Genomic DNA, 14,345 nt, shown 5'->3' on the forward strand with positions numbered 1-14,345 from the left:
AATTGTACATAGTTATTGTTAACTAATTCGGGTTATTGTTTAGGAACCCATCTTTCGGAGGCTCCTCTGTTATCATACTGTTAACTGGGTTTGATCACAAGTTGTACGGTGTGATTGGTGTGGCTGGTATGAGTCTTACCCGGGATTCAAAATTCCTCCCTTATTGTGTACGCTCGTCCGGGCACAGTACCTAACTGAGGCTTGGAGGAGGGTCATAGGGGGAGGAGCCAGTGCACACCACCTGATCGGAAAGCTTTACTTTTTGTGCCCTGTCTCCTGCGGAGCCGCTATTCCCCATGGTCCTTTCAGGAACCCCAGCATCCACTACGGACTCCGAGAAATAGAATTATCGGTAAGTAAATTCTTATTTTGACATACACACTGAGGAACTGGCTCCAAAGCCTAAAGCCCCAGTGTTTAAACACCAAAAAGTGATTAAAGCTCAATTCCCTCATTCAGATCAGCTTACTGATAGAAGCTCTACTTTACCTATCCCTACAGCATCTTTTCTCTCAAGGAGGACACGTATAGAAAAATTGAGACCTGTCTCAAGTCCGTGTATTCGCATGTAGGCGCTATTACACATCTAGCTATGGCCTTTGCCTGGGTAGCTTAGGCTTTTGATGCTTGGGCGGATGCACTTGAGGACAGCCTCCCTTCAGATTCTACCAGGGAACAACTGGCCCACATCTCCCATATCCGGAAGGCAGCCTTTTACCTGGGTAATCAGTCTTGGATACTGGACTATTGGCCTCTAAAGTGTTTTCCACCTCTGTGGTTGCTCGTAGATTCCTGTGGTTACGGTCCTGGAAAGCGGACAATGACTCCAAAAATGTGCTTGAATTTCTACCCTTCGCTGGAGATATCATGTTTGGCGCTGTATAGGACAAGATAGTGGCTAGCCTGACAGCTTCTAACGCTTCCTCTTTGCCCTCAGTGGCTACTCAAAGCCTAGACTGTCCTCTATTTGGTCCTTTTGCCCCTAGGGTAAGGCTAAAGGCAATCCTTCTCTCGGTAGAATGGCTCACACAAGTCCACCAAGCCTCGCCCTAAACAGGTTTGGGCTGCCAAACGTCCAGCTGCTAAATCTGAAGTCAAGCCTTCCGCCTGATGGGGGCTGGTCCCCAGGGTGGGAGGATGACTTCTTCAGTTTACAGCCACCTGGCGCCAGACACCGCAGGCATCAAGGCACAAGAAGTGGCCTCTCACAAGTACACTCGCCTTTCTGGGGCACGCCCCCACCCACCCAGCAGTTCTTTTGTATGCGCCCTCCATCAGGTCCAACCAAGGCCCTTGCCTTCCATACAGCCACTCATTCCCTGCTACATTCAGGAGTGATTTATACCACCCCCCCCCCCCCCCCTCTTCCCTGTACAACGGGGGAGAGGTTTTTGTTCCACACTTTTTCTGGTTCAGAAGCTGATTCCCATCGGCCTAAGATTATCTGCGTGCCCAAGTTTTGCATGAACATGCTGTGTTCCATTGTCCTGGCATTGAATCCTGGGGATTTAATGGCATCTCTAGACATTCAAGATGCCTACCTGCATGTGCCCATTACTCCCAAACATCAGCAATTTTTCAGATTTGCTGTCCAACAACATTATCAATTTCAGGCACTGCCCTTGGGTCTGTCTACTGCCCACCAACGGGTCTTTACCAAAATGATGGCACTCATGGCAGCACAGCTCAGTCGTCAGGGAAATGGAAAAATAGCAGCACTCGTGGGAGCAGCAGTACACTTAAAATGAATGGAGAGCCGGAAATAAATGTTAAATGTTTACTAAAAACTGCAATAATATGCAAATGACATAGAATACAAGCAATATTATAATCGTTAAAAATATGGATTATAGGGCCACGGCGGCAAGGGACTAGGCAGCAGGATCGAGGAGCTCCCTGGATATTGATACTGAAACAATCCTGGGGCTCTTTTTTGCGGTCTTCCTCGGTCTCCCCTCCTGCCTGGCAGCACTGGGGAAGTGGCAGGCACAGTTGCTGATCTGTGCGAGCACTCCCGGCCCGCGCCAGCGGCCGCCCGGACTCCGGGCCTAGGCCGCAACTCAATCCCCGGCCTCAGTTTTGGAGCTCCGCCGGGCGCGTGTGCGCGCGCACGATCGCGCGCCCGAGGCGGACACAGCGGCTGGCAGCTCCGGAGGACAGCGGCACCTCACTCCTGCACCCCCAGGGCTCCACACAGGCATAATTCAGCTCCCCTGAAGGCTGGTGCGGGGTGGGGAGAGGGGGAAATCTGTGTGCTGGGCGGCCATCTTGCCTGCAGCTTCCTGTCTCCCTCCTCACAACAGGGTGCAGTGAGTGTGAAGATCGTGCTGGGCTGGAGGAGTTTGGACTGGTCCCAGCTACCCTGCCTTTTGCCTTTATCCTTGGAACACCACATATTGGATTTATATTTATATTTATATACCACTGAACTCACCTGGTCCCCCCTTCTCCCATCGGCCTGGCAGCTGGCTCTCCCGGTGCCTGGCGTGCTGCTGATACTGCATTCACCACCCACTGCAATACTTCTTGACACTGAATATCGAGACTCTGAGTTTTGCTGGGCATTGATACGATGGTGAGGGGTGGCCAGAGCGCGGCCGCGGCTAAATTGGAGAAGTTTGCACGACAGCCTGCAACCCAGTCGACGCAGTCATCCCCTAAGCTCTCTGCCCCTGCCAGAATGGATCCCTCGGCCGGGGCCGACTCGGGGGCGAATACACAGTCACCCGTTCCCTCCATCCAGCAGGTCCTGGAGGCCATAGCGGCCAGCGAACAACGTCTGTCGGACAAAATGGAGAAGGTGCAGTGTGATTTATCGTTGCTGTGACAGGACGTCCAGCGAATACGGGAGAGAGTGGGCGAAACCGAGACAAGGGTCTCCAACTTGGAGGACCTCAGTGGCCCTCTACAGCGATCGGTGTCTGCAGTTACACAGCAAGTCGCGACGATGCAAACCAAACTCCTGGACATGGAAGGCAGACTCCGCAGAAACAACGTGAGATTCGTGGGCCTCCCCGAAAAGGAGGAGGGGGCACATCCTGAAGATTTCCTGGAGTCCTGGCTAAAAGAGGCATATGGCGCTGAATCCTTTACCTCCCAGTTTGCAGTGGAGCGGGCTCACCGTGTGCCCTTCCGGCCTTTACCCCCAGGCGCCCCGCCACGAACTTTTATAGCAAAGTTCCTGCACTACAAGGATCGGGACTCCGTCCTGCGCCTGGGCCGTGTGAAGGGCCCCCTACTCCGGAATGGAATCAGGGTGTCGGCATTTCCGGACTTTGCAGCGGACGTTCAAAAAGACCGGGCCCAGTTTCTTCCCATTAAGAGACGTCTTCGAGACTTGAATCTGCCCTACTCGATGCTGTTCCCCTCCAGGCTCCGTGTGGTGGCGGACGGGGAGACAAAGTTCTTCGGCTCGCCGAGGGAGGCGGCGTCCTGGTTAGACAGATATGCTCCGGGGGTCCGCCAGCTGGCTCCAGACTGACACCGGGTCGCCCTCCTATATGGGCCAACATTCCGCAAGTATAAGTCCAGGGAGCTTCCTCTAGTTTAATGGTTCTGGACTTTGCTGAGAAGTGACATTAACGTATAAAAGGGTTTTGTATTGGGGTTGTTTTGATCTGTACACCTGGTACAGTGTTGCCGTAGGCTTTGGGATCTCCAAGGTTAGAGTTTAGTTAGGGATATGGGTATACCACAGTTCGGGGAGGTATACGGGGTGGGGGGAAGTTTGGGGGCCGCCGTTGGCCTCTCAGCAGTTATTCTGTTGCTTGTTTTGAAGTTAAGAAGCCTATATACTTATCACTCAGAGGGTGTGGTGGGTTTGCACTGCTTTATGGGGTCCAGCTCGGGGCCTGCGGACGACATGATTACAAGTGCGAAGCACCGGTTGGACGGGTAGTTGCTAGAAGAGCTGTGTCCCTGTTGATACTTCGGCTGACATGCCTCCCTTGAAATTTCTGGCGTGGAATGTCCGGGGTATCAACAACAAAGTTAAACGATCCCTAGTATTTAAAATGATCAAGAAATATGGCCCGGATATCATTTGCTTGAGTGAAACCCACTTGGAGGGGAATAGGCTGTTGTCGCTCCGCAGGCCTTGGGTGGGGTGGGCGTATCATTCCTCGCACTCCTCTTATTCCCGAGGGGTGTCAGTGATGATAAGGAGGACTGTACAGTTTGAGATGATCAGGGTAAATACAGATCCTTATGGTAGATACGTATTTCTAGAGTGCAAACTGTTTTCACGTAATTTTTTCCTATTGTCTGTGTATGTTCTCCCCCCCCCCCCCCCCATTCTCCTATGATGTCCTGCAAAAGGCCGCCTCATTTGTTGCCTCCTCCCCCCATACTCCTGTCATCTGCCTGGGGGACTTCAACGCTGTGTTGGATGCCTCTTTGGACAGATGGAGGGCTCCTTCGAGACAGGGAGCGGGGGGCGACTTGATTCCTCCCAAATCTAAATTTGCAGAGTTTCTAGACAGTATGCAGTGGGTAGATGTCTGGAGAGTTCGGAACCCTACTCTTCGGCAATACTCCTGTTATTCGGGTACACATGGCTCCTTTTCCAGAATCGACCTGGCCCTGGTCTCACCTGAGCTTTTGCCTGGCGTGACGGACGCCCATTACGAGGCACGGAGGGTGTCCGATCATTCACCCCTGGTGCTGTCACTGGTCGGGGACTGTCAGAGGGGACAGTCATATTGGAGGTTGCATCCATCCTGGCTTGCCCAGCTGGGCGATTGCCCTGAATTAGCGCCCACATGGGAGGGATTTTTCGCGGATAACGCGGACACGGCCCCGGCTCCGGTTGTTTGGGATGCATTCAAGGCGTATTTGCGAGGTACCTTAATTGGCAAAATTGCTGCCTACAAGGTGGCTCGCAGGGCGACGAAAAGACAGCTTGAGACTGAGTGTAGGGACCTGGAGACACGCTACCTGACTGAGGGCACCCCTGCGCTGAAGGCCCCGCTGGCTGACGGCTCAGGAGGCCTGGCTGGCTCACCTCTCAGACAAAAATGCACGCTCCCTCTTGTTCAGGGCCAATAATATATACATGCAGGCGGACAGACCAGGTAGTTTGATGGCCCACTTGGTGCACTATGACCGACCTGGGACCACGATAGCGCAGCTGCTTGGCGCCGACGGCTCCATGAAAGATAACACCCCCGACATTGCACAGCTGCTCCTCTGTTATTTTAGGGAGGTATATAATAGTCGATTGACATGTTCCGGGGAGGAGCTAGACCTTCACCTGACAAATATCCCCCTTTCTAAACTTTCCCCTGAGGCTAGGGATGCCCTGGACGCGCCTCTGACCTTGGAGGAGGTGACGTCGGCGGTTGAGGCGGCTCCTAGTGGTAAATCCCCGGGTAGTGACGGTATTCCCACGGAACTATACAAACAGTACATTAAGTTTTTTGGACCTCAGCTACTAGACATGTATGTTAATATATCTGCCGCTGACTGCCTTCCTCCCTCAATGTCCGAGGCTATTCTCATAATGCTTCCAAAACCTGGTAAGGACCCTAAACTCTTGGAGTCATACAGGCCGATCTCCCTCATTCCCACAGACGCTAAGATCCTAGCGAAAATTCTTGCGGTCCGTCTCAACACGGTGATTGAATCTATAATCCATCCCGATCAAACCGGCTTCATGCCTGGGAAATCCACATCCATTAATTTGCGCAGGCTGTACACTATTTTGCAGGCTCCTCATGATTTCCCTTCGGACGAGGTCGTGGTCTCATTGGACGCGGCCAAGGCTTTTGATAGCGTTGAGTGGCCCTACCTGTGGGGAGTTATGGGGAGCATGGGCTTTGGCCCTAACTTTATACAATGGGTCAAACTGTTATACCAGAATCCACGCGCCAGGGTCCTGGTGAATGGATACATTTCCTCCTCCTTCCCTTTGACACGGGGCACCAGACAGGGATGCCCCCTCTCTCCTGCCCTGTTTGCCATAGCCATGGAGCCCCTGGCCTGTTTGATTAGGTCACACCCGGACATTGAGGGAATCAGTATGGGTCCCTGCACTGACAAATTGACCCTTTATGCGGATGACCTGTTGCTATTCCTCCGAGACTACGCGGTGGATATGCCCATTGTGTTGCGGGTCATAGAGACCTTTGGTGGGTACTCTGGTCTCCGCATAAACTGGTCCAAATCGTTTATCATGCCCGTTATAGGCTCCCCCCCCCCAGACTCTGAAAATATCCTTACTGCTGTGTTGGACAGTCCAGTTTAAGTACCTAGGGATCCTGGTCACTAACGACCCATCGGACTTTGTGCCCTTAAACCTTGACCCTCTGGTACAGACGGTTGTGCGCAAATCGAGAGCTTGGTGCAAGCTGCCACTGACAATGACGGGTAGGGTCGGCCTCATTAAAATGGTAGTGTTGCCTAAACTATTGTATGTTCTATTGCAGTCCCCTGTTTACATATTTCCAGCCTTCTTCAGAAAATTAAATAGTGTCCTGACGTCCTTGATATGGGCCAATAAAAGATCCAGAATTAAATTATCCACTCTTACCAGACAAAAAAGGGACGGCGGCTTGGCCTTACCCCACTTCCAACTGTATTATTATGCTGCTCAGCTATCACACATTGGTATGTGGCTTCGAGGAGGGGAGGAAGATGGACTAGGCTGGGCGTTCCTTAGATGCTATTACCCAGGTCTTTCCCCGGCACAGGTCTTGGCGGGGGGTAACCCTTCCAGACTCTCACCTCCTATTGTCTTCCAGGCTATGAAGATATGGTTGGCATTGAAGGCCCTGCTTGGGTACGAGGGAATGGACCCGGATACTCCTCTGTGGCACTTCAGATTGCTCAGTGAACTGGGGTCCCTGGGGGGTGAGGAGGTATGGGCTCCGTATTCGATAGTTTCGGTGTCCCAGCTATATAGCAATGGTACGTTGAAATCATTTCAGAAATTGAAGGAGGAGTTTGGACTCCCGAACTCTCACTTTTACAGATTCTTACAACTGAGACACTCCCTGCGGGCGCAATTCGCAGATTCTTCCCCGACGCTTTTCCCCTTCCCCATAAAAGCATTTCTACATTCACTGGGTCGAGTTAAGGTGATCTCTTTTACCTACTCGTATCTCCTTCAAACGACACATGCAGACCCGCTCTCGAGTCTTAGGGAGAGATGGGAGGGCGACGTGGGTCCCATGGACGGGGAAGACTGGGAGGGCGCTCTGGGTAACCCGAGCAGGTCACCAAATCGCTGCGGTTTCAACAGATACAGTTTTTCATTCTGCATAGATCATACATGACGCCGAGCAGGCTGGCCAGATTTAGGACAGATAGCGCTGATGCTTGCCCCAAGTGCGGGGTTGCCGGAGGTACATTCTGGCACCTCATATGGGAATGCCCGCTGCTGCAGGTGTTCTGGGCTGGGGTCGGGTCGATTCTGGAACATACGGGGTTACAGAGAAGTTTGCTGACTCCGCGATTCTGCATTTTGGGGGTGGGAGACCCCGTTTCTGGGTCCCGCTGGGAAGACATGTACGCCCGCAGCATGTGCGCTCTTGCAAAGGTGTGCATCGCGCGGACGTGGATGGCCCCGCGACCTCCCACGATACATGCTTTTAAAGGTTTGGTAAATGATACCCTAACAAAAGAACGTTATGTATACATGAAATATAATGCCCTTACCAAATACGAGAAGATATGGTCTCCCTGGATCAATTCCACATACTCATCCCTTGCCCTTCGGACTTAGAGGGCACCGGCCTTCGTTGCGGTGTGTTATTTGGGCCCTGGGGCGCTGGGCCGGACCTTCATCTCTCCTCTATCATAGCTGTTTACATATCTAGTTGCCACACCACACCACACATATGTCAGGTTAACTAGGCTTAAGTTAGTTAAAGGGTTTGTTTGGGGGTAGAGGGGTTGTGGGCTATTCAAGGCCTGCTAGACGGGGTAATTTATAATACAGGTCCTGGGTGGGGGAAAATTATAAAATGTTAAGTATGTGAATCACGACCTGGGGGGAAATTTACTAAGCTCCCGATTTTGACCGAGATGCCGTTTTTTCATCAAAGTGTCATCTCGGTAATTTACTAAACACTAATCACGGCAGAGATGAGGGCATTCGTAATTTTTTGCAAGTCCAAGTAAAAAATTACGAATGAATACACCATCGGTCAAAACGCGGCTGTTTAAGTATGAATCTCGGTCATTTACTAAGAAGTGCAAAGCAAAAAAAAAAAAAAACACTGCCGTGAAAAATTACAACTCGTAAAAAAGTGCTAAAAAAAAACCAGACCTTTTTTTTTTATTTGTGATTGGATAGGCATGCACGGATCCATGAGATCCGTGCATGTATATCAGTGGGAAGGGGTGGGAAAGTGCTTATTTTTTCAAAAAAAATTGCGTGGGGTCCCCCCTCCTAAGCATAACCAGCCTCGGGCTCTTTGAGCCGATCCTGGTTGCCGAAATATGGGGAAAAAAATGACAGGGGTTCCCCCATATTTAAGCAACCAGCATCGGGCTCTGCGCCTGGTCCTGGTCCCAAAAATACGGGGGACAAAAAGAGTAGGGGTCCCCCGTATTTTTAAAACCAGCACCGGGCTCCACTAGCTGGACAGATAATGCCACAGCCGGGGGTCACTTTTATATAGTGCCCTGCGGCCGTGGCATCAAAAATCCAACTAGTCACTCCTGGCCGGGGTACCCTGGGGGAGTGGGGACCCCTTCAATCAAGGGGTCCCCCCCCCCAGCCACCCAAGGGCCAGGGGTGAAGCCCGAGGCTGTCCCCCCCCCCATCCAATGGGCTGCGGATGGGGAGGCTGATAGCCTTTGTTGTAAAAGAAAAGATATTGTTTTTAGTAGCAGTACTACAAGGCCCAGCAAGCCTCCCCCGCATGCTGGTACTTGGAGAACCACAAGTACCAGCATGCGACGGAAAAACGGGCCCGCTGGTACCTGTAGTACTACTACTAAAAAAATACCCAAAAAAAGACAAGACACACACACCGTGAAAGTATAATTTTATTACATACATACATACACACATACATACATACATACTTACCTTAAGTTCCCACGCAGGTCGGTCCTCTTCTCCAGTAGAATCCAAGGGGTACCTGTTGAAGAAATTATACTCACGAGATCCAGGGGTCCAGGCTCCTCGGGAAATCCAGGGGTAATCCACGTACTTGAAAAAAATAACAAAACGGTGTCCCGACCACGAACTGAAAGGGGACCCATGTTTGCACATGGGTCACCTTTCCACGAATGCCAGAAACCCACTTTGACTTCTGTCTAAGTGGGTTTCTTCAGCCAATCAGGGAGCGCCACGTTGTAGCACTCTCCTGATCAGCTGTGTGCTCCTGTCCTCACTGACAGGCAGCACACGGCAGTGTTACAATGTAGCGCCTATGCGCTACATTGTAACCAATGCTGGGAACTTTCTGCTCAGCGGTGACGTCACTTTAGGTCAACCGCAGGGCAGAAAGTTCCCATCATTGGTTACAATGTAGCGCATAGGCGCTACATTGTAACACTGCCGTGTGCTGCCTGTCAGTGAGGACAGGAGCACACAGCTGATCAAGAGAGTGCTACAACGTGGCGCTCCCTGATTGGCTGAAGAAACCCACTTAGACAGAAGTCAAAGTGGGTTTCTGGCATTCGTGGAAAGGTGACCCATGTGCAAACATGGGTCCCCTTTCAGTTCGTGGTCGGGACACCGTTTTGTTATTTTTTTCAAGTACGTGGATTACCCCTGGATTTCCCGAGGAGCCTGGACCCCTGGATCTCGTGAGTATAATTTCTTCAACAGGTACCCCTTGGATTCTACTGGAGAAGAGGACCGACCTGCGTGGGAACTTAAGGTAAGTATGTATGTATGTGTGTATGTATGTAATAAAATTATACTTTCACGGTGTGTGTGTCTTGTCTTTTTTTGGGTATTTTTTTAGTAGTAGTACTACAGGTACCAGCGGGCCCGTTTTTCCGTCGCATGCTGGTACTTGTGGTTCTCCAAGTACCAGCATGCGGGGGAGGCTTGCTGGGCCTTGTAGTACTGCTACTAAAAACAATGTCTTTTCTTTTACAACAAAGGCTATCAGCCTCCCCATCCGCAGCCCATGGGATGGGGGGGGACAGCCTCGGGCTTCACCCCTGGCCCTTGGGTGGCTGGGGGGGGGGGACCCCTTGATTGAAGGGGTCCCCACTCCCCCAGGGTACCCCGGCCAGGAGTGACTAGTTGGATTTTTGATGCCACGGCCGCAGGGCACTATATAAAAGTGACCCCCGGCTGTGGCATTATCTGTCCAGCTAGTGGAGCCCGGTGCTGGTTTTAAAAATACGGGGGACCCCTACTCTTTTTGTCCCCCGTATTTTTGGGACCAGGACCAGGCGCAGAGCCTGATGCTGGTTGCTTAAATATGGGGGAACCCCTGTCATTTTTTTTCCCATATTTCGGCAACCAGGATCGGCTCAAAGAGCCCGAGGCTGGTTATGCTTAGGAGGGGGGGACCCCACGCAATTTTTTTTTAAAATTTTACAGTGTTTAATTAAAAAAAAAAAAAAAATAGAACCTTAGCACGGATCACACAGATCCGGCCGAGATTAATTGTAAAAAAGTCGGCAGTGTTTTGCTAATCACTGCCGTAAAAAACACAAAAAAAACACGAATGACATCGACATCGGAAGAAAAGAAAAACCCGAATACGACAGCTTAGTAAATCCATCGTAACAAATTCAAAAAGTTGCCGTTTTACACTTTCGATGTCATTCGTGATTGAACTTTGACCTGAAACGGGAAAATACGAATCTTAGTAAATTTACCCCCTGGTTACAGACTTCAGAAAATATGTATATTGTGGGAAGAATGCACGGGAACTGCAACACGGGAAATGTCATTCGTATTAGTATATGTATATCCTTGGAGACAAAACTGCTTTGAACAACGTGTAATACCAAATGTGCTTCCCAGTGTACACTGAAATGTCTGTATATATAAAAACGCTGTTGAATAAAAATTACTCTATTAAAAAAAAAAATATGGATTATAAATGTTCCCTATTCAGTGGAAAATACGACATTAAGTGTTGACTTAATGGGGGAGATTCAAATGTTAGGAAAAAACAGACTCCCAACTGACTTTTCAAACATTTGAATTCCACCCAATGAATGATCATATAAAAGTCCACAGAACAAAAACGCTGAATGGGATGTCCACGCCAGAGAGTGAGCTCTACATCCAGAAGTCTTCCAGCTCCTCATGGACAAACGGGGCCTACCAGAAGTCAACCTCATGGCCTCTCGACACAATGACAAAGTACCCCTCTACGGGTCCAGGGCCAGGGATCCCGCAGCCGCCTTTGTGGTCGCTTTGGCAGTAATGTGGACCTTTCTTCTAGCGTACATCTTCCCTCCAGTCTCCCTCCTTCTGTGGGTTCTTTGCAAGTTCAAGCAGGAAAGAGGCAACATGCTATTGATAGTCCCAGCCTGACCTAGGCGCCATTGGTTCGGAGACCTACAGAGTCTCTCCATAGACACTACCTTTCCACTTCCTCCATGGACAGATCTGCTAACTCAAGGCCCTTGTCTGCACCCGGACCTAGTTTGTCTGTCTTTGATGACATGGGTCTTGAGTCATCCCTCATAAGAGCCAAGGATTTCTCCCACTCAGTAGTTCGGACGATGCTCAAGGCCTGTAAACACGACTCAGCCTGCATCTATTACAGAGTTTGGCACTCTTGCTTTTAGTGGTGTTCTAAAAAGAGGTTATAACCCTACAGCTTCTAAGAGTTTCTCGAGTGTTTGCCTTTCTCCTTGCTGGGTTGGTCCTCCGCCTGGCATCCCTAAAGGTTCAGGTATCAGCTCTGTCTGCTTCCAAAGAAGGATTGCTTCCCTGTCTGATGTTAGAACGTTCCTTCAGGGTGTCCTTCACCTTTAACATCCTTTTGTCCCTCCAGTTGCTCTGTGGAACTTGTCATTAGTTCTTCGAACTCTACAGACTCATCCGTTTGAATCTTTTGGATTCCGTTGACCTCAAGTGGCTGACGGCGAAAATAATTTTGCTCCTTGCTATTGCCTCTACTCACAGGGTCTCTGATTTGGGTAAGCTTTCCTGTTCCTCCCCCTTTCTGACTTTTCCATTCTGGCAGAGCTGTCCTATTAAGCCGAGCAGACTACCTTCCTAAAGTGGTATCCAGGTTCCAGCTTAATGAAGAGATTGTTGTTCCGGCATTTCAATCTCCAGATCATCTCTCTTCAGGTGAAGTGTACTTGGATATAGTCCGTGCTCTTTGGATTTATTTGAATCGCACTAGCTCATTCAGGAAAACCTATGCTCTTTGTGTTATGGATTTCACAAAAGGGGCTGGCTTGCTAATAAACAGACTTTAGCGCAATTGCTTCGCATGACCATTTTTTTATTTACGCGCAGGCTGACCTCCCTGTGTCATCTACGGTTACTGCCCATTCTACTCGTTCTGTGGGACCCTTGTCAGCGGTCCGTTGTGGCGCCTCTGCTGAACAACTGTGCAGGACACCTTTCTCAGGATCTATGCATTTGATACCTTTGCCTTTCAGGATGCTTCCTTAATGGAAACTGCTTTGAGACATCCCAGCGTAATCCCTATGGACCCTGAAGAAGAAAAGGAGAATTATGGTAGACTTACCTTCGTTAACTCTTTCTTCGAAGTCCACAGGGCAGCCATCCTGATGCACCTGGCTTCATGGGGTCTTTCTAAGAGTTCCCCTCTTGAGTGTGTTCTTGTGTATACCATTCTTCCTTTACCTGTATTCTGCTCCTGTTTTGGGCATGTTCACTAAACTGGTTAGGCTGGGGGATGGGGGGTGTAAGAGAGGAGGGACCAGTGCATCCTGGGAGCTAAAGCTTTTAACTGGTGTCTGGATCAGCTCCAACCACCTACAGTACATACACCCTAGCGTAATTCCTGTGGACCCTATGGACTTTGAAGATAGAAAGTTAACCAAGGTAAGTCTACCATAACTCTCCATATTCCTTTATTAAATAAATAAAATTGTCTATTGTACAGCTGGCATCTTGAAATGTATCTATCTAATGTTTATCCTCTGAATTGCACCAGGCTGCAGATACAAGTGTGTGATTGTATACTGTACATAATATCCACTGCATTTCATGCTATCCTGGTAACTGTTTAAATACTGTATGCAATAAAGTACACCTGTTTATAATTGTTATTTAGTGTGCAAAATTAAATTCTTTTTTTTCTTTCAGGAGCATGGCCTGTTCTTATAGATGATTTTGTGGAGTATGCAAGACCGTTAGTGACGAGTGGAAAACGCAGACCTCTTTAACCATAGACTTTTGAAAAGAACTAGTTATGCTTTGCCATTTCATTAGATAATGAACACTGTTTTTGGCCAATTACTGAGTATGCGGCAGAGTTTCCTGGGCACATGGACATGGAAAATGCCACTGTCTGACTTCTGCCGTAGAACATTCTGGTGGACAGCTCTTGGACAAGATGAAAATAAGGACACTGGCTGGCAGTGGGAGAACTGGCTGTTTGTAGGATGCTGGCTTCATATCTTATATTGGTTGTATCATATAGGATGTAGAGATTGCATGATTTTATACTTTGGATCAGTTTAAACAGAGGCCATTTTATTGAAGAAGTCTAAGTAAAAAATAATTCAAAAGAGCATGCCATTCAGTTTACGAGCCAGAATAAACACCAGCAGTTTCTGAACAGCTGTATTATATTGTATCTATATAAAAAGCAGTATTTGTGTTATAAATTAAATCTCTAATAGAACCTAATGGCATGTTGTTGTTTTTGTTTTTTCTATCGCTCTTTGATACAATTATGGGAATGGTAGTCGTATGCCCAGATGATTCTTACGAAGATAGTAATCCGCTTGATGGCTTGAGATCATAGCTATAAATCAGCCACCTCTTGGTTAAACTCTTCTACCTGAGATCCAAGTATACAAATGAGACTGTACGCTCTTATGGGCAGGTATTCATTGTGACTATGTACATTTAATAAATATAAATTATAGTGTCAATTAGCCTTAATGTATAACTTTTGCCTTGTTTTTATTCATTGTTTATTTAATTAAATATTCTTTAAATATAATGGAAATTAATTCATTTTGAAATATTAAAGTATAAAAACAGATGAATATGTTAAGAAATAAAACAGGTGATTGTTAATGGGCTAGTGCATTGGTTCTCAAACTGGGTGCCTTGGGACACTTGCAGGGGTTCCTTGGATTAGTGGTCCAGGACCAATTAAAATTATTTATGGTCAATGTAACAGGCAAAACCAGTTCTGGTGGCTGTCAATCATAAAATACGTGGACAAACAGAAGCAAATCTTGTCCATTACCACATCTAA

General features: G+C 48.7%; 1 protein-coding gene across 5 annotated transcripts in view; it reads left to right on the forward strand.

Annotated features, from left to right (window-relative positions):
• The window catches only part of DCUN1D2 (defective in cullin neddylation 1 domain containing 2), a 127,179-nt gene extending 113,095 nt beyond the window's left edge, over positions 1-14,084 (forward strand). For all 5 annotated transcript variants that reach the window (XM_063953110.1, XM_063953114.1, XM_063953111.1 and 2 more), the window contains one exon: positions 13,220-14,084. In XM_063953110.1, the coding sequence (XP_063809180.1) occupies positions 13,220-13,299 (80 nt within the window). In that variant the 3' untranslated portion in view covers positions 13,300-14,084. The remainder of the gene's footprint in view (positions 1-13,219) is intronic.
• Positions 14,085-14,345: the final 261 nt, after the last annotated feature.

This window comes from Pseudophryne corroboree, chromosome 2, assembly GCF_028390025.1.
Source record: "Pseudophryne corroboree isolate aPseCor3 chromosome 2, aPseCor3.hap2, whole genome shotgun sequence".
Classification (NCBI taxonomy): domain Eukaryota; kingdom Metazoa; phylum Chordata; class Amphibia; order Anura; family Myobatrachidae; genus Pseudophryne; species Pseudophryne corroboree.